The sequence below is a fragment of the Chaetodon auriga genome, chromosome 1 (assembly GCF_051107435.1).
Source record: "Chaetodon auriga isolate fChaAug3 chromosome 1, fChaAug3.hap1, whole genome shotgun sequence".
Classification (NCBI taxonomy): Eukaryota; Metazoa; Chordata; class Actinopteri; order Chaetodontiformes; family Chaetodontidae; genus Chaetodon; species Chaetodon auriga.
The window spans coordinates 2,057,308-2,081,576 of NC_135074.1; the positions used below are offsets into that span (position 1 = coordinate 2,057,308).

The following is a 24,269-nucleotide window of genomic DNA, read 5'->3' on the forward strand; positions in this document are numbered from 1 at the left end:
CTTCACCCAATTCTTTTGTGGTGTGTTATGAGCATTAAAAACCTCACTGTGCATTCCAATGAGTTTATTTTGTAAAAGTTTCATCCATAAACAGCAAAAAACAGTTTACGGTAAATTACAAAACTTGAAAATGCAAAGCAAGTTCCAAATACAAGCATAATAAAGATTTGATGGAAATTAAAAAAAAAAAAAAAAACAGGACATAGAGAATGTGCCAGCTATCATTAAAAATAAATAAGCCTATTATTATCTCATGACAACAATAGTGAAAGCAAAGTAAAGGCAACTGGCACAGTTAAAAGACAGTGCAGTCTGGTGTCAACTTTAATCAGTCTAAGTCAACTCTCCTAGGACAATAATAGGTTTGGCAATTTCAAAATGCCATCTTCACAGCTCTTAGTTTCCTCAGAAAATAATGTGGTTCGGTTTAGTGTCAGAGTTCGACGTTAAGACGAGGCAACAGAAAAAAATTGATTGTGTATTCTTTTTCCTCTCGTTGCATACCAACAAATATGTGATTTTAAACTAGGAACCAATGGACACTTTCATATAAGAATGATCTTGAGTACAACAGTAGAGCATGCCACTATAAAAAGCTTTTAACTATACAGAGATCTATTTCACAGATACACAAAATAACAGATGTACCACTTTCCATAAAAAGATGAGCTGTTACCTAGAGCAGTCCAAGTAGAATAGTGGTCCTATATTCTACAACAAAAATAAAATATACAGATATAGTTAACATTGAGTTACAATGTGTAACTCAGTTATCCACAACACTTCATACATGTATCTATGTATTTCCATTCGTCTTTTTCTGGTTACATAAAAGAGTAACACATAGGGTGATGGATAATGTTTGACAGTTACTGAATATTCATAACTCCTCCCATAATTATCCTTGTAAAAAAGCAGTTTTAAGCTACAACTAAGGTGATCAGAACACTGTAATACCCAACATATACAGTAGATGGTAGGAGAATGTGTGTGGTATATGTGTGGTGTGTGTTTGTGTGTGTGTGTGTGTGAGTGTGTGTGTGTGTGTGTGTGTGTGTGCGTATGTGTGTGTATACATATATGGAGGTCAAATGCCTTCATACACAGTAACAAGTGATCATGAGTGATACAATACAGATAGGTATGCACAGGCCAGTATAAATACGATTGATGGCTATCTACACTATGTCATTATGAAGTACTGGGAAGAAGACATGCCAACCCCAACTTGCTGTTTCATTTGGCCTAAATGTGACATATAGTGACACGATGGCATTATATCTTGTCAGATACTGAGTAGAAATACACCAATAGTGTATTTTTAATGTGACACAGATTTCACAAAACACTGCAAAACTGACCCTCCAAGCAAATATAATGTCACTTTTCAACAATAATTAAAGAGGCAGTAAGTAATCTTTTTCACTATTTCATTGCACATGCGCGTGAACCATATATACCAAGTATGCACTGTAGGGAGTGACTTAATTGTGGATAAACACATGTGACCTTCTAGCAGAAATCGTGATCAGAATTTTAGAAGTCCTTTAGGTTTCATCTCTGATGTTAATATAGTTATTATTTTACAACATATTTTTGAATTAACTCACATATTATCAGCCTAAACCTGAAGAACATGAAAGAAATGTATTCTGTCTTTCTTTGTTTTATTTTGTTTTGTTTTTACACAGGTTAATGTAGCATCAGGTTTTTGCAAATATATGTTTGCATTCACCCCTTAAACCTTGCCAAAAATAATTTTGCGGGGATTAACTTTTAATGGGCCTGTGATAAGCTCTCATTTTTTTAGTACAAATCCAAAATTACATGGAAAAACACTGGAGTTACAGTGTTGCAGGGTTGTGGCCAGCTAGTCAAGGTAGAGCTAGTGTCTGGGCCATAGTATGAAAAACATAATTAGCAGATATATCAGCTAAGTACCAATTGGTATATTCAGCTGCTTACCAACAGAAAATACATTTCTGCTTCTGAACAGTCATATTATCACCCCCCCCCCCCCCCAAAAAAAAAAACAAAACAAAAAAAACAAAAAAAAACAAAACAAAAACATATTAGCAGGGATTCCCCAATCACATTCTTTTTTGCCAATACAATTGTCTATGAGCCATACTGGCCATGTTTGTGTTTTACTATAGTAGCTGGTATGGTGGTATATATCAGTTTGACTGCTTTACAGTGTACTGGGATCTCCAACAGGTCTCAGTGTAACCTAGGCTATTAATGCTACGCGACTAAAGTAAAGAACCACAAAAAGTCAATCTTACTGGTTTGTCATTCTGTCAACAACAACGTGCTTTTACTTAGTCCATTCAATCAACAGAGCAGTAAAATTAACTCCACAGGTGCAATGCAAGGACAGGACAAGGGCAGGCAGGAGTTCACTGCAGGAGTGGGAGTTCAGTTTTAGTGAGATATTAGCCAACAAATTCGATGAAACACTAGTAGCTGATTAACCCCCCCACCACCACCAATTGCCGACAATTATCCCAAATGCATACTCTCACCGACTACCCCCTAGTATTTTGTATTCTAAAATATCACTTCTTCACCACACTTTACTCCAGCTAGTTCATTTCTTACTATTGTCAAATTGTGATTTGGCTGCAGGTAAATATTTTTTCCCCTCTCTATGAAATTATCTATATTAATGATTCCTATCAATATATTCCTATCTATTCCCATGTGACAACTGAGCCAACAAGCCAAATTGCTATTGAAGACTGTGAGATGCAGTTGACGGTTCTGGAAAAAGCCAGTAAGCAGACCTTGAGTTAAGATTACTTTGTCCAGGCTGTAAATTAATGAACTGTTGAAAAAGATGGACAATTTACTAGTATTCTTGCTACTCAAGTAACAGATTTAGTTCTACTTTTGCAGTCATTAACAGCGGGGAAAGTCAACTACCCACACAACTCACCAACTGCTTCTCAAATGAATATCACTTAACAGGTTATGAAAAGGGCATACCTTTCAATTTTAAACACTTCATTTTGACTGGGTTATTGGTCTGAGCTGAGTAGAAAATAGGCTCCATATAAACACAGCTACTGTTATCACAACTCCTACTGGTTGCCAATAGAGCATGATAAAAGTCTTTAAGTACTTAATGCCCCTTTAAATATCCTATACTTTACAACACTTTGTTTCTTTAATAACATAAAGTCAGAAGCATTCAAAGTCACTGGATAAAAATGATAAAACATTTTAGAGAGTTCAAGATGACAAAGACTTCGCTTTGATTTCTGACATTAAGTTTCAGTGCTGAAAAAACTGTGTGACATAATGCCCAGTTATAACCTGGCATCCACATAATGACTGATACCAGTATCAGTATGGGTGCATTTTTCATAATAACACATACTGGAAGTCCAACAAAGAAGTGGAGGTGACGATGGCAGCCAGCAGATAAAGCTGATGAGAAATCATGTTGTAGATTCACCTTTCCAACATCACAGCTACAAAGACTGATTTCCTTTCATGCTTTCGTCACTTAATGTTCTTCCATGAGCATCTGGTTCTGTGGGACACAATAATAAAGACAAACAGTTATAATTAGCATTGTTGGTAGTAGTATTAATCGTATGGGGGGTTGGTCCACTTTTGGCCTCAACAGGAGACAGGCAGCTCACTGTTTAGTTTTTTTGTTTTTATGGAAATTTATTGATGACAAAAGATTTGAAAGAGCAACAAAACTAATTCAAGTGCTGCTTAGCCTGCAGAGCACACAGGCACAGATTTGTTCAAGCAGAATTAAATTTGTGCATAAGGGAGTATAACAAATGATTTAAGCATGCAATAGAAACTGTATAACTACATTTGAGCAAGCGACAGGGATTCTCATGCTTGTAAAGATTTAAGTCAAAGGAGGTGAAGGTGATTTTGATTCCTTGTACTGTCTAAAAACTGGGACAGTGGCATTTTTTAACCACCAGATGGAGACAAAGGGCAGTATTTGTCCATATGATCTTCAACTCCAAATGCACTCACTAAATGACTAAATGTTGGCAAATTATCTAGTTTTTAAGATAACACTTTATTGCTTTATTGCTATTGTGTGTGTGTGTGTGTGTGTGTGTGTGTGTGTGTGTGGTGGTGGTGGGGTGTTACAGTTACCAAAAACTTATCACAGCGGTCAACTCCATGTGGATTCAAATAACTAATGGTTCAAACAAATACTACTAATAATAATGATGATAAAGTTATTATGGGCTGTAGCTACATTCAGAATGACATCATTTTCAGAATAGGTGTGGCACAAATCTGATATGCCAGTATGACTAAAGTATGCAACAGTATGGGGATTAGTTGGATCACCAGAATTTGCCTGAACTTGAATTTACAGTGCTGATCCACACGCACAGAGCATATAATAAATAAAAACATTGTCCTAAATAGTCACCAATCGCTCTTTACACAGAAGCACTATATTTAAAAGCTGGCTTTATCCTTAAGCAGACTTGAACTTTGAAAAAGACACTACAATGACATCTGGTTGTGGGTGTGTTCTGTTTCAACTTTCATAGAAAACATAGGAAACTGAGACAACAGATGATTGGCATTGCACACTGAACTTTGACTCTGCTCTTGTGAATCCATGTGTATGCACTCTTTCAAATCTTTTGACTTAAATACAATTCCATATGTTTTCAAACATTAGGTGTGTGTGTTCAGGAGATAGCACAGTGTGATGTTCAGGAGATAGCACAGAATGTCTCCAGTGAGATTTATCAGGATTGCTCGGAGGCATCCTGAGTTATGAGCAATATGTGATTGGCCATGCCCACTTACACCAATCAATATGGCACTTGACACTCAACATGTTTCAGTAGGCCTATTTCTAATCATTGCCTGAAGATATGAACCTAGATTTATGATGACTGGACAAATCATTGAGTTCTGACCATTTTCTTGCAGTGTTGCAAGTGTTTTGTTTGATGGCGGCCATGTTTTTTGACCAATCCTGCTCATTTATAAAAGAAATCTATATCTCAGTCCTGTGAAACCGTATACCTATTTCAGTGATGATCGAGTCAAAATCCCAAAAACTCTATCCATATTACTGTTTTTCAAAAAACTCTAAATGATTGTGAGCACACCGAGCTGGACTTGTTTGTCCAATTCCAAGTCAATCAGACTTATAGTGTGAGGGTCGTCACCTTTCCATGAGCATTTTTGGACCTTAATTACAGTGCTGCTGATTGGGCTCATATTTCCTGGGAAGCTGTTCCACATAATATCCAGTTATTGGGCCAAGTTTCACGTTTCTAGCTCAGCTCCAGCTAACGGTAATTTGAGCTCTAGCATAAGACAACAAATAACAGGCACAAAAAATAAAAGGGTTCTGCCCCTTTGAGGCTCGAACCCTTAAAATATGAATATATGTTAGAAGACATACAAAGGGATTTGGATAAGGTCAAAAGTGCTGGGGCCTCATTTATAAAACTTGCTTACGCACAAAACGGGGCTTGAAAGTTGCGTACGCAACTTCCTACGCAAAGGTTGTGATTTATAAAAATAAACTTAGCGTGAGAATGTGCGCACCGGTACGCCAACTTTGATGCTTGCGTACGAACATTTTGGAGATGGGGAAACTGGCGGTGCAGATGGTGAGGTGGTGAATTGAAGCCAGATTGATCTCATACATTTAATGTCATCACATATCAGACTTATAGACCCGCGTAATCATAAACACCCAAGTCTGCAGTGTTATAGATGTGTTCCTTTAATGAGCCGTTAGGCCTACTACTGTATGCACAATGTTCATATATCATACTTCCATCTTCAAATGATACAGTGCGGTGGATGGCACTGATGGATTAGTAGTAATTCTGACAAGGTGTGTAACAATCATTCAATTTGCTGAGTAAGCATATAAATAGTGCGGTGACACTCGTGCGTAATGCTGCACAATGGATGCGCTGGCACTGCTGGAAGATCACGCAAATGGTAGGATCAGGATGGAGAGAAATTTTAGGGACCACGGAGATTTGCTGGCCCATGATGATGACTGGCTAATAAGCCGATTTAGATTCCCTAGAGCGGTGCTGTTGGATCTATGTGCTGAACTGGGCCCAGTGTTAGATAGACCCACCCGCTGGAACCGCGCCATCCCGGCGCATATCCAGGTGCTGACCACTCTGGGGTTTCTGGCGACTGGCTCCTTTCAGTGGGAATTAGCCGACAGGTAAGTGTTTGATATGATTAATATTATATAATGTTACATTGTCTGTCTAAAGCCCCTTTTGGGTATGATATAATTCAGTTAAATTGTGTCCTTAGGTCTGGGATATTTGCAGCAATGTCCGGTTTCCCAAATATAATCGACGCAATTGACTGCACTCACATTGCTATAAGGGCTCAGAGTGAAAATGAATTTGCTTATGTGAATCGAAAAAATGTGCATTCACTCAATGTACAAATTATTTGTACCTCGGACATGATATTGACGAATGTAGTGGCACGGTGGCCTGGGTCAACACATGACTCATTCATCCTGACGCACAGTAGTGTAGCGATCTGTAATTTCTGCCACAGATCGCTCTGTGGCACTGGAACTATTCACTGCGGTGACGATGTGTTTTTTTTTTTTTTATTGTATTCCTGACGCCACTACTGTGACCACCAAACAAAATATCCTTTCTGGCCTCCACCTCACCCACAAGCACCTCGATTTCAGTCTCCGTAAAATTTCTTTTTCTTTTCTCTGCCATGATCGAACGTAAAATGCCATTGATCAGCAGGCATATTTATATGCAAAGAAATTCATGAGGTACTTTGCATTGACCATTCATGGTAAAATGTGGGTGTGTCGGAGGCGGGATGTGAGGTGAATCCACCTGCGCAATCTTTCAGGTGGAGTGTGATTTATAAAGGGAAAATTGCGTGCAGGTGTGAGTACGCACGTTTTATAAATCCGAATATTTTTTGGCGTACGCCATTTTCAGCGTTTGGGCGTACGCACACTTTTAGTATGGATTCTACGCAATGTTTTATAAATGAGGCCCCTGGTGCGTTTATCATTCTATACAAAATGTAAACTGACCATTCTTGTAAGTCAAATGGACTCTGGAATGAAATCTAAATTCCTGATGGCAGCAACTTAGTCAGAGAGGACATTTTTGGGGTCGTGGATAATCTGATAGGCTTTTATGTGGTTTTGTACTTTTTCTATCTACAGCTGTAGAGTAATGAAAATCTCATCAAACAGATTATCGCAGCTGTATTATTTGACTACCAACTTTCAGTGGTCTCTTCAGCTTCACTACAAATGAACACTAATGAAACTGCTATGCAATTTTTACAAAAGACAAATAATTTCAAGTCAGAAATTTGAAAGACACTCAAAAAGCACCTGTGTCGAGTGCTAATTAATGATTAGAGTGCTTAATATGTAGGCATTTATGACTCCCACCTTACTGTCGGTTGTATTTTGGATGATGTCGCTGTCAGGGTCTCCTCCCTCTGAACCGCTCTTCTGGTTGTCATCTTTCCCATCCTTCTCGAGGTCAACCTCTCCAGATGAGATCCTCGACAGCTTGGAGGATTTCTGCCACAGACACAGATCAGGATGCAGGAATCTTTGCTGAGTGTCAGAATTTTCATTTCCAATAGATATAAAGTCAGTAGCAGCACATCATGCTTTGCAGAGGATAAACCAAAACAGTAGAACAATCATTTACACAGTAAAGTAGTCTATGCAGTAGTAGATTACTTTACTGCACACAGTGCCCTTGTGGCAAGGAACATTTCTGTCATTATTTGATACATTATTATACAAACTGCCAAATATATTACTGGGTGTAACTTTTTTTAAATGTTACACTGAAGTAAATCTTTTATTGTGAATGTTATATATAAAGTTGTTGCATAATTTTAAGTTAATGAACAAATTCATGACGCAAATGTGAATAAAAGTGTCTCCTCTATAATTCAAAACATATGGTTCAAACCTCTTGTCACATGTAAATTGATAGTCTACTTAAAAGAGAATTCCACAGATTCAACATTCATCTCCTGTGACACTGATGGACTCATGATAGACAGATTAAAAAAAAAAAGACATAATAATGACATTATTCTCACTGCAACTGGACCACTAGGGTTGGGCTGTAATACAGTAATATGGTATCTTGTGTTTAAAAACAGCAACAGTGTCTGTTTCATTACAGTCATGAAAAATTCCTGCTGTGCAATGCGCACATATATATAATAAATGCCTTAAGAGTACTTGTTCAGCACCACTGTCTGTGTGGTTGAAGAAGCTATTAAAGCAATGACAGAACTTCTTGTAAACAATGCAATTTGTCTTAAAAATAACCTGTGAAAAAAGGCTTAACTATTTGAAGCGATCATTATTGCGCGCCATATGACAGCCTCCCCTCAGAAGGGGAATTAGAAAAACACAGATGCCGAATGCAAGTGAGTTTGCCCCCCCCAAAATGCAACAGCTCCAGTTTGGCAGCATTTCGGACATAGACGAAGGTCCCCTTCTCTGTTGGAAATCAAAAATGCCAGCTGCTCTCCACTGGTGTTGAAGGTGGTCTGAAGTACTTCAGAGAGGGTGACCAGCACTGCAGGCAAAGCTGTAAGTTCGTTATACCTTGTGCTCACGCCCGAAGAAGTAAATATGTTTGGGTTTTTTGTCGGAAAATCTAGATTACTCTTAAAGATTTGCCTAATGTTACGGAGTGTAGGACACCCTTTTAAGCCTATATTTTGTTATAATTCGACAAGCCTAACTAGATGCTATACGCTGTGCTTTCAATTTCATTTATTTGTACTGAATTGTAGCCAGAGATATTGTGTTGTTACTTTCATTCTGTTTTGTTGACAGATGCCTGAGAATTATTATTATTATAACCGAGTGCTTTACATAAAAACAGATACAATAGAATAAAACCAATGATATGATCTAATAATAAGAATAAGCGTGAAAATAAAAATAAAGACAATGCACAAAACCACAGAATAAAATACGGGTGAAAATACAGTAGAAAAATAAAACAAAATACAGCGTTTTCAAAGAAGTGCAGCAGTGCACAGGTGTGAGGCAACGTTTTTAGCTTTCTTTTGAAAATATTCAGCAAGCTGGCTACCCTGATATCTGTAGGTAGTGTGTTCCAGACCTTTGGGGTGTAATAGACAATGGATTTGAAGTTTACATCTGAGTCTAGGACCTCAGATTTAATCCAACAAGTTAATTTCCCCAGATTATTAAATAGCATATCCCTTTTTGTTTTAAGGCCAACTAATAAGATTTCAGTTTTCTCCTCATTTAACTTCAAGAAATTATTGCTCATCCATTTATTTATTGCAGTAAGACAGTCAGTAATGGAGTTTATAGTTGCAGCATCATTTGGTTCCGCAGAGATGTACAGTTGTGTGTCATCTGCATAACTATGGAAACATACATACTGTTCTCTAATGATGTCACCAAGTGGCAGCATGTATAATGAGAACAGTACTGGACCAAGGCAGCTGCTTTGTGCAACCTCAAAACAGATGTCATGTTTCTCAGACACATGATCTCCCAGACCGACATAAAACTTTCTCACTTTGATGTATGTTTTAACCCAGTTTAACACACAGTCAGAAAGACCAACCATTAATGGTGATTGGTTAAGATATTATGGTCAATCGTAAATGCTGCACTTACATCTAAGAGGACAAGAACTGAGACCTTATTTTCATCAGAAATTAGTTTGAGGTTGCTAAATATTTTAGTAAGCACAGTTCCAGTGCTGTGGTATGTTTTAAAGTGTGACTGAAATTCCTCAAGAATGTTATTTTCTTTAAGAAAGGCATGAATTTGCACTTAAACTATCTTTTCCAGTATCTTATTATGGTTGGATATCAACCAATAGTTAGTGAGTCTTAATTGCCTTGGGGAAGATGCCTGTTTGCAGAGATGAATTCATAATCTTTGGGCTTTAAAAATGCTGCAAGAACAGGGTCAACACATGAGGTGGACCAGTTGGACTCAGTGACAGTCTTGCAGAGCTAATGTTATGCAGGTTAATTTTCTTTTTCTTTTTTACAGTGTTTACTGAGCTCATCTATGTTCACATCAGTGGCAGTGCTGCCTGAGGTTATTGAGATTATTTTGTTAATGAAGAACGATGTCAGTTTTTCACAGTTTGATGTAAAGACCTGTGGACTGGTGGGGGCGGTGCTGAGTAGCTGGTCAACAGTGGAGAATAATATTCCCAGCATTCTCTGTAATAATTTTGGAAAAGTATTTTCTTGCCAGACGTATTGCTTTGTTATAGACAGTCAAGGCTTCTTTGTATATATCAGAGTGAACTGTGAGCCTACATTTTCTTTCAGCTGACAGATTCTCGTCCTCTCATTGTTGTTTAACTGTAGGGTTCTGGCAGTCGACCTCTTTTTAACCTTTAGTGGAGCAACACGTGGTATTGTTGAAATGTTTAACCATGTCATTTAAACAGCAGTCATAGCTGTGTGACCCAAATGATCTCATATTACTGAACTTTTCTTCAGCTTTGTCATCAAGGAATCATCTTTGAACCAGAAATTCCCATTCAGCCATTATTAAGATTAATTTGACATCAAAAAACACTTAGTGATGGTGTTGATGAGTGGCTTAATTTACATGACGTGTAAACTCAGATCTGTCCAGTAAATTCACAAGCTGTCCTGTTTTATCTGACTGACTGATAAAAAGTAGAATTTGGAGGACAAGCCTCTATCAGTGTAGCTACACCAGTTGGGCTGTTTTGCCAGGTCTCAACTAAAAGCATAAAATGCAAGTTCTTTTCACTTATCAGATCATTAATGAAAAAGGATTTGGTAGCGAATGATCTGACATTAAAAAGCCGTAGGGATTCTGTGATAGGAAAGGAGACTGACTATGGCTGAACATTGACAAATTTAAGATTACTAATGTACCCGATGGTCTGTGATTGCTATGATGTGTTTGACCATGCCACTGGCTGTTTAAGATCACTGGTACATTTAAGAAAGCGGCATGGCCTCTGTCTCATTTCCGATAGACACCTAAGTGATCATGTCTGTGGTTACTGTTCTTCAGTAGTTCACCAATTTGACTGACATTCAGTGTGGCAGCTTTAAGTAACTCCTTGATTGGTGATTGTTCTGGAGACTGGCTCCCTGGAGAATGTGATGAAGAGGGGGATGAGGGGCGTTGGATCCCTGCCTGGAAAAGAGACATTCTCTGGATGTCTTCAGTGATGTGAAGTAGAGGGTCTGGTGAGGCTTCCGGCCTGTGCAGGCTGACCTTGGCACTTACGTGTGTATTCTTGTTTTGGTACAACATGCCAAGAGCATGATGCAGGTTGTTGCCCAGTGGTCTGTAACCAGTGATGTTTGGATGTACCCCATCAGGCCTAAAGCGTTTTATTACAGTTCCAAAAGATACTGACAAAAAACCTATCCCATGATTGAGGCATACCAATGTCTGCCATGTATTCAGGGCAAGGAGTCTGCTGAAAGATTCGATGCCTTTCTCCAAGTTTGGAATGGGGCCTGATATGAATACAAGATTTGATTGACAGTTGATCAGTTTCTCCAGTGGCAGGCAAAGTCTATTTTCAGTTTTTACTGGTCTGGAGTGTATACTCTCGGTCTGGCGCTGGTCCTGTGCCAGTAAGTAGGGAAGAAGAAGTTTGGGAGCCTCAACACCTGATCCAGTGGCATTAGGACATGTCCAGGACAGTGTGTCCACCAAATCTGTGCCAGGATGCGCCACAGTCTAATTAATCCCGTGTATAAAGGTCTGTCCATTTTCAGCAGTATGTACAGATGCTGCTATTTGTTGCAGCGATTCAAACTTCTTTTCAACCTGTTCAATTTTCTCAATCAGTTGCTCACAGTCTGTGCAACTCACAAATTTTGCCATATTCTGGTTCAGTTCATACACGTCCAGCGATGGCTGTATTGTCGGAGATGTGACAGCTGTCGGTGTTGTGTCTGAAGTTTGATGTGTAGAGGGTGAAAAGGAAAGGAGAGAGCACTGTACCCTGTGCTGCATACTACTACATCAGACGCACAGTTGCTAAGCCTCATACACTGTGTTCTGTTGGTGAGGTAGTTGATAGTACTCGCAGCCGGGTGGAAGTCTACTCCAGCTTCTTCCAGCTTCCACCTGAGCAGTGATGGTTGGATTGTGTTAAAAGCACTGGAGAAGTCAAAAAACATGACCCTTACAGTACTCCCAGTGTTCTTCAGGTGGGAAAAAGATCAGTGAAGCAGGCAGAACACTGTGTCTTCCACACCAATGCCTGGTCAATATGCAACCTGTAGGGGGTCCAAGGTGGTGGTTGAGTATGATCTTCATGAGGTGGGAAGTTAAGACTACTGGCCTGAAGTGGCTGAGCTCTCTGGGGTGCACAGTCTTTGAGACTGGAAGCACACAGGAAGTTTTCCACAGGGCTGGAACTCTGTTCAGACTGAGGCTCAGGTTGAAAATGTGCAGTATGATACTGCAGTGCTCATCGGATGATTGACTCCCTGAGGAGATAATATGGCTGAATGCTACCAGCTAGCAGCTCTATGTCTCTTGTGCAGCATTGCTCCTTTACAATGATGTGTCCTGAATTTCACCATCTGTTGTTGATAAACATCACTATGCCCCCACCCTTCTTTTTACCGCTCTCTGTTGCTCTCTGAAATCCGTCCAAAGCAACATGCGTGTCCGGAGTAAGTTCATTCAGTCATGTCTCCGTGAAGCACACTCCTGGTACTCACTGCAGTCTGTTTAGTGCCATAAGTTCTTCCATGTTATTAGGGAGAGATCTCACGTTCCTCATAGAGCATCTCTGGATCTAAAAATGGCTGTGTGTCGATGTTCCCATATCAACCTGGCTAAGTTTGGGCGATTCTGCCACGAAGAATGGGAGAAACTTCCTCAAGAAAGGTATGGCAAGCTTGTAGGATCCTTTCCAAGAAGACTTAAGGCTGTCATTGCTGCCAAAGTGAAGAGTCTGAATACTTATATAAATGGGATATTTCATTTTTTATTTTTAATACATTTATAAAACACTTCAAAAGTGTTTTTTTTTTTTTTGCATTGTCACTAGAGATTGTTGTGTGCAATTTTAAAATGAGTCTGAGACATACCAAAATGTAGAAAACTTGAAAGGGTCTGAGGTTAAGGTATTAGCTTACTTTTATGCCTTGCATAAAAAGTGGAGTATTGCATTGTGGAATTGTTAGCAGAAAGCTGAGTACATGCTATGGACTCGCCTTCTTTTGTTCCATTGTGGAATTCTTGAGAGCACTATATAATGGATACATTTTCACCCTCAGAATTGGAAATGTCATAAAATGATGATGATGCAACTGATGCTGACACAAGAGACACCACTTATAACACATATAAGACTTTATACAAATTTTTTTACCTATGCAGTGACACTCCCCAACACCTGTAAATACTTAGATGTGTAATTGAGTCCCCCTTTAATACTGGGAGTAACAGACAGCTAGTCCTGAAATCTTGGAATCCACCGGCTATTGTCTGATGACGATTTCGCTGCTGGGGGAAACAGCCAATGTTACAGGGCCTCCCGTGTAGCCAGCAGATATCCGGAATGACTGATAAGATATCCAGGCCAAGCCTTCCTCTTCCGTATGCTGGCCATTGTTTACAATCTGATTAGTATTAGTGTTTTAGGTCCAGAGGACATGTAGGCTAATTTCTATAAACAGATATCTGCATATGAATGCAGATACATGAAAAAAAAAATGAATAAATAAAAAAACTAAAACTTAAATTGTCATCAGACAATTGCCAATGGGTCCGGCCAATGTGTTCTGTGCTTTCCACATGGACAGTTTACCTGCAGGCAAAGTCCACTCAAATGTGATTGGTCAATACTACTTGGGCTGCATACAGACTACAAATGAAAACCAGAATGCTTATCATACCAAAATCTTGTCTGTTACGCACAAATACTGCATTCATATACAGATATCTGTTTATAGAAATTAGTGCTGAAATCATTAGTTGGTCTGTAAAAAAACTCCATCTCCAGTTATTCATATTTAACTATCTATCAAGCAAACTTGACATTCATTAGTTCTAATGTTTCAAACTTAAGTATTTGCAGCTTTTGTCTGTTTTATTCAAGTAAACTGAATATCTCAACTTTTGGACTGTTTTTTTAGACAAACAAAAAATGTAAAGTTATCACATTAAAATTGACCAATTCCCGCCTCCCTTAGTTACTGTTGCTACAACAGTAGAGTTTTTAGATTCTAGTGCTGCACATTCACTATTTACAATGATAACAGAGGCTGATTTATGGATCTTAAACAATGGGACTTAGATTTCACATAGAAGTACACTAAACTAGGTTCTCATTTCTAGCTGGCGACAACTGATTTTTGATGTTTGAAGCGGACTGGTTTACGTAAAACAAGAACTACATTAAAGTGTCTTACATATGAACTTACATATGGTTGCATACATGATATACATGGTATATATATAGATATGCCAAAAGACTCAGGCTAACAGGTCCAGGCAAAAAGTCACGTTTCTCACCAGCTGATGATCCAGACATTGAAATATAGAAACAGCATTGTTCTTATATTGCAGGATATACTTAGTTAGCCCTCATATTGTAGCATAGTATTAAAGATGCGTCCAGTACCATCACCCACGCAGTATATGCTCCAAACCTGAATTGGCCAACACAGGGGTGGGGATTCTTAGAGACAAACTGACACTTTGGAACAATGTTTCTGATGAGGTTTCACATCCTTAGGTATTAGTTCACTCACCATAAAACATGTCTGTATAACACTGTCTCTGTCACAGTGCGGTTCTATGAAAGCTGCTTGTTGGGAACCCAAATTCTGCGGAAGACCGTTAACTTTATCCAAGCCCTTTTTTCCTTGCAACTCGTCCAGTTTGGCATGTTTCAAGCTGAAATAATGCTAGAGATTGGCCTTATTCATCACTGTAAGTGTGTCCCCTAAACTAACTTAAGCACACAAGCTTGCCTTTAACTTCAACAACAGAAAAAGTTTGTCCATTTCTCTTGGAAAGTACGACACTCCACATTTACTTTTCTTTTCTTGACAGTCGCCATATGATGCATGTCAGCAATGACGGGTCATGTAACATTCTGGGACCTCTCAGGAGGACATGTTAGTCTACTATTTTATGTTAATTTCTTTTATTGCAGAAAAAGTATATCCTGTTTAGAGATTGTTTTTGGATTTCTGAGTACTTTTTTTTGTATTCATAAATTACCTTGGGGGACAGATCAAAGATCTTGCAGGCTGAATATATGGCCCAGACATTCCCCACTCCTGTTCGAACATGTAACCCCACAAAATAAAGTCACTGGCAAATGATATGCTTCTTGGTACTAACAGTACTTTATTATTTATTAAGTAAGTAGTAAGGCAGGCATGCCAATGTTAGCAACTTATGTATAAACAGACAAACTCACCGTTTAATCGATTCCATACATTTTGCTGAATTTTTGGTGTTGAACAGGCTAAAAAATATAAGGCACTCCAAATTCTCATGGTACTGAGTATCTTTCTTACTACTACAGCCCCATGCATACTGCCTTGGCATGCTGAAAAGTCCAGCCAAAGTCTAAAAACTAAGCTAACCTATCCTCCGAGAGAGGAGTTCACTGAACACTCAATTGTATTTGACATAGTCTTTTTAACCAAACTCCATCTGCTAATGAAGACTGAAATGCAGTTGAAACTCTGGAAAAACTAGTCAGTGGACCTTGAGTTAAGATTCTGTCTTAGCACAAAATACAGATTCAAATATATATTTCAGTGTAATTTCAACTTTTATGTATTAAGGTACCTTAAATTTATATGATCAATATCTATATGGTTACAAAAACTACTGATTAGTCCTTTAACAAGCTAATTGTCACAGTAATTCATTCAACACAATTTAAAGTAGTAGTAGCAGTACTAGTAATGCTGGTAGTAGTAGTAGTGGTAGCAGTAGATTCACCAGAAGTAGCAGTGGCACAACCCATCCCATAAAACCATAAAAAGCATCAGTCATCAACTGCTTATAAAAACCTAAATACTTCAAGAGGTCCATTTTAAAATTCAATAATTTCACCATTGCTCATTGTGCATCTGTGTGTGTGTGTGTGTGTGTGTGTGTATGTGTGTGTGTGTCTGAGGGAGAGGAATTGAAAGGGGAGTGAAGAAAGGTTGATGAACAACCAAATGATTGTTGCCCCTTCTCACCACCCAGTAAACAGAGATCATATTTAATCTTTTCTCAGCTGAGAAGATTGCAGTTCCCTTGTATACCTCTTGCACACACACAAACACACACACACGCACGCGCGCGCACACACACACACACACACACTCTCAGTATTTCAATGATGTGACAGGACACACACATCAGCACACCGCTTCCCAACAGTGCTACATTCCTTCGGATGCACCACATGTGCTGTGCGTAATGGAGCCCAGTTGCTAGGCAACAGTGGTTGCTAAGTGAAGAGCAGGATGTCTGTGACTTTTTCAACCTCCTTCCATTTACAGCAGCAATGGCTTATGCACTAATACAGTAACACACTGTGGCAGTGCTCGCACTCCATCTCTTCAAACCTGGAGGCTTTTTTTTTTAAATAAGGGCAAAGTCAGACAAAAGAGAATGCCATAATGAGTACAGTAAGACAGAATGGCTGAAATGTTGAGAAGTGCCACAGTGAAAACTAACTACTGACTAATTTTCAACAGAAAAGAAATTAAGTAATCAACATGGCTGCCCTATTTTAAAAAATCCTTTATTGGAAGACTCAAACCTGTGTCTGACCACGTGTGTACAGACACTACTTGTGTCACCTTTTGACTTTCCAATTAAGTGCAACACCATGAATGGCTTTTAGGAAAGACTGTATGAAGATGTGTACTGTTACCCCCTTTTGGATGATCAATAGCATCTGGGCTACAAAGACACTCACATGACTTCCGGGACACTCCAAAATAATTTCTGGAAGGTGGTCGGAGGCAGTGGCATATAGCCAAGTAGAGGCTATGACGACATGTTTTTCATCCCACATTCAAGTGTGGACATTTCAAATGTAAAAACACTTTTACCTTTAGACAAGGTCAGACAACAAGTATGGACTTCAACCTCCAGACTTTATGCAGCCTTATTCAAGGCAAAGTACAACACTCACAATCCCAAAATGTCAATGTGCAAAAATACTAAGCATTCAACTTCACATGTTATGATATGTAAGTGGGCAGAGGGTAGATTTTTCCATCAGTACTGCAAATGATATGCAGCTGATGACCTCTACTGTTCACTCCAAATCTCAAACAAGCAAAAATTACATGAGACATGATCAAAAGATTGGTTCTTAATGGTGGGCCAAAGGCCAGAAGCAAACACCTATTGCATTGTATTGCTAAAACGCACAATGGGACTAGGATGCTGAGTTCCCTTAATTGACTGACTTCCTGTGCAAAGTGTCACTCTACCCAACTCACCAAAAAAAACAAAAAAAAACAAAACAGCAACGTATACTATAGCTTCTTAAAATGATTTTTTTTTTCTTTCATTTTTTCTTGCTAGAAACATCTGGCAGGCCAAAGCAAACCTTACGCCAGGCCAACTTTGGCCCACAGACCCTGCACTGGGCTGCCCTGCTGTAAACTGAGCTTCATTTTCAGGCTGGTTGTAATTGTCACATCATCTTCAGTGCTCCTATTATAACAGAATTGTCCTCACTCCTGTGTTAGTATGTTTACCAGCTGAAGTACCTTGGAGGTGGCTGTCTTTTTCCGTTTGGATCCAGTCTTGTCCCCCTTCAGCTTTTCCTTGTCATCTTCTTCCTCAACAGATTCGCCCTCCTCCCCTTCACTGCTGCCATCAGCGGTGTTTCCCCCCTCTTCCGTTTCTGATGAACTCTGTTGGTGGATGGCCTGTGCATGAAAGATGCCTATCATTTTTTTTTTCAAGACTTAATGCAGAAATGACTAGTTCCATAGTAACTGACACCTCAAATTTATAAATGTAACAAACACTATCTGCTGGAACAGTCGTTTCATTTGTGTCTTACAGTTTTGGCGAGGCAACAATGTAGCTTTGTTGAGCATCAGGCCTGTCTGGCATCTCTCTCTCCCCCCATGTTTTCTCCCTCTGTCTTTTCTTTGAACCACAGACATAATAAACTGCCGACTGACCTGATAGCCTGTGAACTTGACTCCAGGGTTGTTCTCAATCTCCCACAGGCCCTCGTTGAAGCCTTTCCTCTTATTCGACTTGCCAAATTTGTCTTTAAATTCCTTGTAGGGCAGTAGATCCTTTGGGCCCAAGAATGCACTAAAGAAGGGAGAAGAGATATTTGCGATACTATTACTAAATGAGCCTGGAAAATCAGATCAGGTGTCAGGAGTTTAATTCAACCTTAAGCACAGAATAACTGGAAGTTTACCCATAACTGTGTTCAAATTTTAAGATATAGATTTTCTCAGAAAATATGAGCAGGTAGGCAACTTCCAACCAAAGCACTGAGCCCATTTATTTTAAAGGGTGTTTGCTTATACATAGTCCTTGATATCAAAACTCAGTACTCGAGTAGTGACAGAAGTGTGTCAGTAACATTGAGATTCAAAACCTGTCAAGTAATAAAACTGGGTATTGCTTAGATTCATAGAATGTTCACTTATTATTTAATCATATATTGGTTGATCTAAATCAGAAAACCTTTTGACTTTAGTTCTTTACTTAACATGGATGCATTTAACAGTTTATCATATTTAGGTCACATGACGACAACCAAGCAAACTCCATCTGTGAATGAAGATGGTAAGATGTGGTTGAAAGCTCCAGAAAATACTTGTGAACCATGAGTTAAAATTAGAGAATATTTTGGTCAAACTATTATTTCCAAGGACAAAAACGAACTTTAATGCTAAAGCTGAAAGGCCCTGTGTGCCACAGTGTGTCTCCCTGTTCCTCCTCTTGAGACACATTACTGTTTTCCCAGGCCCTTCAGTGCTATTCTCCACTTATCCACCAGATGCCCTCGGACATTCTCTTCTTTCTCCATGACCTGACTGCCTCACCCAGTCACACACCTGTTCTCACTTCCCTCATCTACTCTGCAGTTTCCTCGACTTCCCAGCATACTTCCTCACCTACCACTCATTATAAGTAGTGGTCTTACATCTTTTGTTCCTTGCCACATGGTTAAGTCATTTCCATGTCCGTCTGTGACCTGTGCCTGTCTGCCTGACTTCAGTGTTCAGACCTTTAACTTGTTTATTGGACATGGCCTGCCTGCTCCTTATTGGATTTGTTTGCTTGTGTTGGACTGCTACCTGGTTTTGATCCTTTCCTGCCGCATTTACCAAGCCTATGTACCATTTATATTATCAACTCACTGAACTGTACCAGATCTGCCTCAGTCATTTGCATTTGGGTCCTTTATCTGTATTCCTGTTAACAACCTGCTTGCACATTAGTCAGACACAGTGTGTAGGATTTAGGGGGATCTATTGACAGAAACTGAATATAATATTTGTGATTATGATTTCATTAGTTTATAATCACCTTAAAATAAGAATCATTGTGTTTTCATTACCTTGGAGTGAGACCCTTATATCTACAGAGGGAGCGGGTCCTCTTCCACGGAGTCCGGCAAGTTGCGCTGCCATGTTTCTAGTAGCCCAGAACGGACAGACCAAACAGTGGCTCTAGAGAGTGCCTTTTGCTTTTTAGTGGCCACTGTAGGTTCTCCTATATACTTCGAATATGATGGTGAAGTGAGGGGAATTCAGTTGTAATCTGTAAGCTTACTGCTCGATGCTACTAAATCCTACACACTGGTCCTTTAAAACATGCTGATATTCCATAAACTAAGGTAATGAAACAAAGTTCTGTAAAGTATTGCACTGCCACAAATAGCAAAACACTTCAAACGATACCCAGCCCTTCTTATACACCAAAAATGTCATGCGGTAATGCCAATATCGTGCAACTATGTCACAACTCCAGTACATTCAAATTAATGAGTGGGGCAGTTGCTTGCCTCTTGAACAATATAAGTGTTAGGTGGAGCACATCCTGGAAAAAAGGTGCCTACGTTTCATGAGTCCCAAAGAAGAAGATGGGGTACTTGTTGGCTGGCGGTTTGACAGCTCCTTCTGGAAGCTCATCAATCTGAAGGACAGGGAGAGACAAACTGTTCATGAATATTTCTTATACTCCTGCTTATGCTCATAGTTCAGAATACATCTGTTAATGTCTACCATATTATATGATGATGTAGCTAGCCTGTGGGGCTGAGATGAAACTGACAAACAGTCCGTCAGAACGGACTGTGTAACTTGTAACCTGACAGCCCTCTGCACTGTGGACCACATAAACTCATGACATGATAACCCCGAAGCACGACTGGATCTGAGGCCGTGTTCTGTCTATTATTGCGTGGCTCACGTTATAATGTAAGTTCTAACACGTAACAGTTTACTGCAAATGAGACGGTCAACTACTCATTTATTCCATGGGTGGCAACTAAATGCATTGCATCTAACATGAAAAATTGCTTTACAAGTCAAGCAAGAGCTGAATGGAGCAGGAAATCTACAAAAAAAAATTGAGCCTATTAAATGTTACGTTTTTTCTCATCTTAAAATGTACATTTTTACTTATCCTGGTGGAAAACAGGGGCTGTTAATACACGTTTTGGTCGTGAGTAACAGAAATACGCAGAGCAAACGTGGCTGTGGAGTCAGCACAGGGCACCAATGCATCCCTCCAGTTCCCCCAGTGAAGCAGCGGCTGTATTGTGTAAATCAACCCCGCCTCCCTGTGCTCCCAGCCCGGCCGCAACCCAGACTTACCCTCGCCGGCCAGTGCGGATATCCCTTCATTTTAGCGAAAACCAAATCTCCTGCCGTGTATTCCCGCGGCCGTGGTCGAGCCATGTCGCTGGAGAAAAACTGAGGTCTGAGATGACTTTATAATCCTTTGCAGTTCTCCCTGGAGCCCTCAACGCAGGGCTAAATTATCGACCATCAATGTTTTTATATCAAGGCTGCAGTTTACACGGAAATAAATAATTAAAAAATGCGGAAAACGGGGCCTGGAAGAGGGCTATCCTTTTACGCCCAAATTCAGGTGTAAACGTAATCGAGAATGGCTTAAATTGGTGTAACGTTAGGGTACCTGTAAGAAACGCTAAGTCTGGCAGAAAGGGAAAGATCAAACTTCCGGTCTTCGAAATAAAAGCACTGGTCATTTACAAGCATGTAATATTTTAGTCGTATTTTAAAATTACTGTCTTGAGCATGTGATTTAATCCAAAAACGAATATGAAAATGTAATATTAAATACTAATACTAATATGAAAATACGAACAAATGCTAAAAGATGGTTGGCTATTTTCCACTTGCATAAGGGAATATCCCACCACATGATCAGATTAATAAAGACTTGGCTGCTTTAACATAACAACACTATGAGGCGCTTTTTTTTCTCATTCAAGTTAACTATACTGTGATAGTGTGACAGGTGAGTTTAGGCCTTAAAGGATAAGTGCACAATTTTTCAATTCTGTCTGCCAAAGAGATGGCCATATGTACTATACACCGATACTGCTTGATGTGATCATTCTGCCTGGTTTTATTTGCTGTGAAGAGATCTCTTCCTAGTGTTTTTTGGAGTAAGAAGACTAACTTGGAAGATACCCAAATGATTCGATTAACTCAGACTGTAAAATCCATAAGTATGCATCAGCTATACTGACAGCTACATATGCTGTCGGTCCACTGTAGAGATTTTCTTTCAAACCCTTTAAAGCCTCAATATTCCAATTTGCATCAAAATTCATACTCCTCCTCTGAGGTATACCTTGGTCAAATATGAACACAAACATAACATACACATTTTTAGACTTTTAGACTGAGTGTGACTTTGACTTTCAGAGGACATCATTATCAGTACTTATAAGAGCAGAACTTGCCTGATCATCACATTTTGAAGTTCTCCTCAGTGTCACAATAATCCAGTGACAGATGTCGTCCATGGAGACAGTAACTAACTACTAATATTTACTTTCATACTTTATTCATATGTTCAACTGTGCCAATATGCCAAAATGTAAACAAATCTAGACTAAAAAAACAGGGCTCAAGTTGTAGCGTGCGTGCGCGCACACACACACACAAACACACACACACACACACACACACACACACACACACACACACACACACACAATGTTTTCATCACTTGTGGGGACATTACATAGACTTACATTCATTTCCTGGAGACTTACCCTAACCCTAACCATAACCACTATTTACCTATTCCTAACCCTATACCTAACCTAATGTTACCTAACCCGTAACCCTATCCTCAGTCTTTACCCAAAATTTAATGATTTAAATTGTGGGGATGTGTATTTTGTCCCCACAAGTAAGGTGAGTGTGTGACTGTGTAAACAGGTTTTTGTACCCACAGTGTGAGTAATATGTGGGCACACACACACACACACACACACACACACACACACACACACACACACACATTAGGTTTCCTAAACCTAAAATATAGTCCATGACCAATCACTGCAGCTAAACGTTAGCAACCCGAATCAGCTGTATTTGCTGTCTTGAACACACCCCATTCCTCCTACAAATGAATGACTTGAATCCAGGGAGGGTTGAGTCAAGGGCAACTGTACTTTATGTTTTTTTTCAGTTTTTGCTGACTGGTGGGACTTCTTGGTATTTGACCTCTCTGGGGTCATTATCAAGGACATTGATACCACTTTTGTTATTAGTGCTCCTGTGTAACAGCAGTTGTTAGAGCAACTGGTGTAACACTAGTCCGACTGTGAATAGTTGTTAAATCTCCTGGGAAGTGATGAAAGAACAGCATTGTAGGTGGGGGATAAGTAATACCATGACATGATACCATCACAATAGAAAACAAAAACAAAAAAATATGATGATATAAATTTTACATCATATCACCCAACCCTACCTGTGTCCTTTCCAAACCACTTTTCCTTGACTATAATGGAAAATGTCATGAGGTCAAGGAAAGATGTGAAGAAGAATTCCTGAGCACTTAAGAAAAGATAACCGTGGTGAGTCTGGCTGAACTTACACTAGGCTACGTCATTATGCAGCCACAGATGTTATTGATGTAGATCTGCTGTGGTGAAACTACAATGTTTGGAAGACTTCTAAAAAAGCATCTTAAATATTTTACCGCATGCATTCTTGCTATGTTGTGTCATACATATTACTTCATTACCAAGGTTGGAATACAAAAAAGGAACAGAACGGTTTCCAGTCACAAAAGTGAAATGATATGGTTGTCACATTGAGATTGGTTGCTCATATTCACCTTCTGTCCAGTAATTTTTATCGACATACATCTCAATTAGTATTGTCACATCCACCCAGTCTCTGACCCGCTGCCATTGTCGTCTCATCTGCTCACCTGTTCTGCCAGTGGTTTTCTACACTCAGCCACACCTACATGCCAACTCACCTAATCACACACCTGAAGCTCATCGCAATCAGCCCAGCACTTAAGCAGCTCTCCCACACACAATCAGTACCAGATTGACCTCGTTACTGGACTTGCCTGCCTTTGACTAAATCCAATCGCCTGCTCCCTGGTAAATACATTTGCCTTCAGTATTGTACTATGTCTGTTGCCCTGTATTTCCTGGATCAGGTCCTACTCCCTGACTTTTGTGTTCTGGTGGAACTGCAATTGGTTCCTAAATCCCCCCTGTTACAGAGTATGATTATATGAAATTAATTGTTATACAAGATGGACATAATGTCATACAAATCTACTACTGTAATATAATTTTTAAGTATCAAACGTGAATTAAAAATTTTCCTTTTTCTTGAAAGACAGATTTCTGTGTTGTGGACAATATGCTTATTATGACCTGATTATATGCCTATGCATATAAGAGATTAAAAACCACTAAACACCTTGACTTGATTTGTGCTATAAAGTTATTATGGCTGATGCAGGCTATGGATGTGCAATGTGACAAAATAGTCGATTCCCCAGCGATACTACTTTCAGATCAAGGGTCCATCACTGCTGCAGTGAGCCCGTCTACCCAGCTGAGTAGTGTATATCTTGATCTTCTATCTTCAATTAGTGGCCTATGAAAGGGCAGTTTGGGCATATCAGTTAAAGAGCAAAATGGGAGACAGAGCTTACTGTTGTTGTGTAGCTCACCTTGCTGCAAAACTGAGGACATTCACAGGTG

At 39.4% G+C, this 24,269-nt stretch overlaps 1 protein-coding gene across 2 annotated transcripts; it reads right to left on the reverse strand.

The window, feature by feature from the left end:
* Positions 1-301: 301 nt before the first annotated feature.
* Positions 302-21,210, reverse strand: hdgfl3 (HDGF like 3). Of its 2 annotated transcripts, XR_013076993.1 has the most exons (7): positions 20,863-21,207; positions 20,103-20,179; positions 18,199-18,337; positions 17,776-17,937; positions 7,433-7,567; positions 2,404-3,538; positions 302-1,960 (listed from the first exon to the last, which is right to left on the reverse strand). XR_013076993.1 is itself a non-coding variant. In XM_076726153.1 (6 exons), the coding sequence occupies exons 1-6, from the start codon at positions 20,944-20,946 to the stop codon at positions 3,512-3,514; spliced, it is 624 nt and encodes a 207-aa protein (XP_076582268.1). In that variant the 5' UTR covers positions 20,947-21,210; the 3' UTR covers positions 302-3,511. The 2 variants fall into 2 exon arrangements, 1 of the variants encoding a protein (XP_076582268.1); XM_076726153.1 differs by having other exon boundaries at positions 302-3,538; positions 20,863-21,210.
* Between the last annotated feature and the right edge of the window lie 3,059 nt (positions 21,211-24,269).

What these genes read in the sequence shown, in the direction of transcription:
- hdgfl3 (XM_076726153.1), bottom strand. Translation starts at nt 20,946, where the DNA reads ATGGCTCGACCACGGCCGCGGGAATACACGGCAGGAGATTTGGTTTTC. An exon ending in TTCTTTGGGACTCATGAAAC is followed by an intron (nt 18,338 to 20,102) that starts GTAGGCACCTTT and finishes TCCCTTCTTTAG; the next exon opens with TGCATTCTTGGGCCCAAAGG. An exon ending in TCAAGTTCACAGGCTATCAG is followed by an intron (nt 17,938 to 18,198) that starts GTCAGTCGGCAG and finishes TTTCATGCACAG; the next exon opens with GCCATCCACCAACAGAGTTC.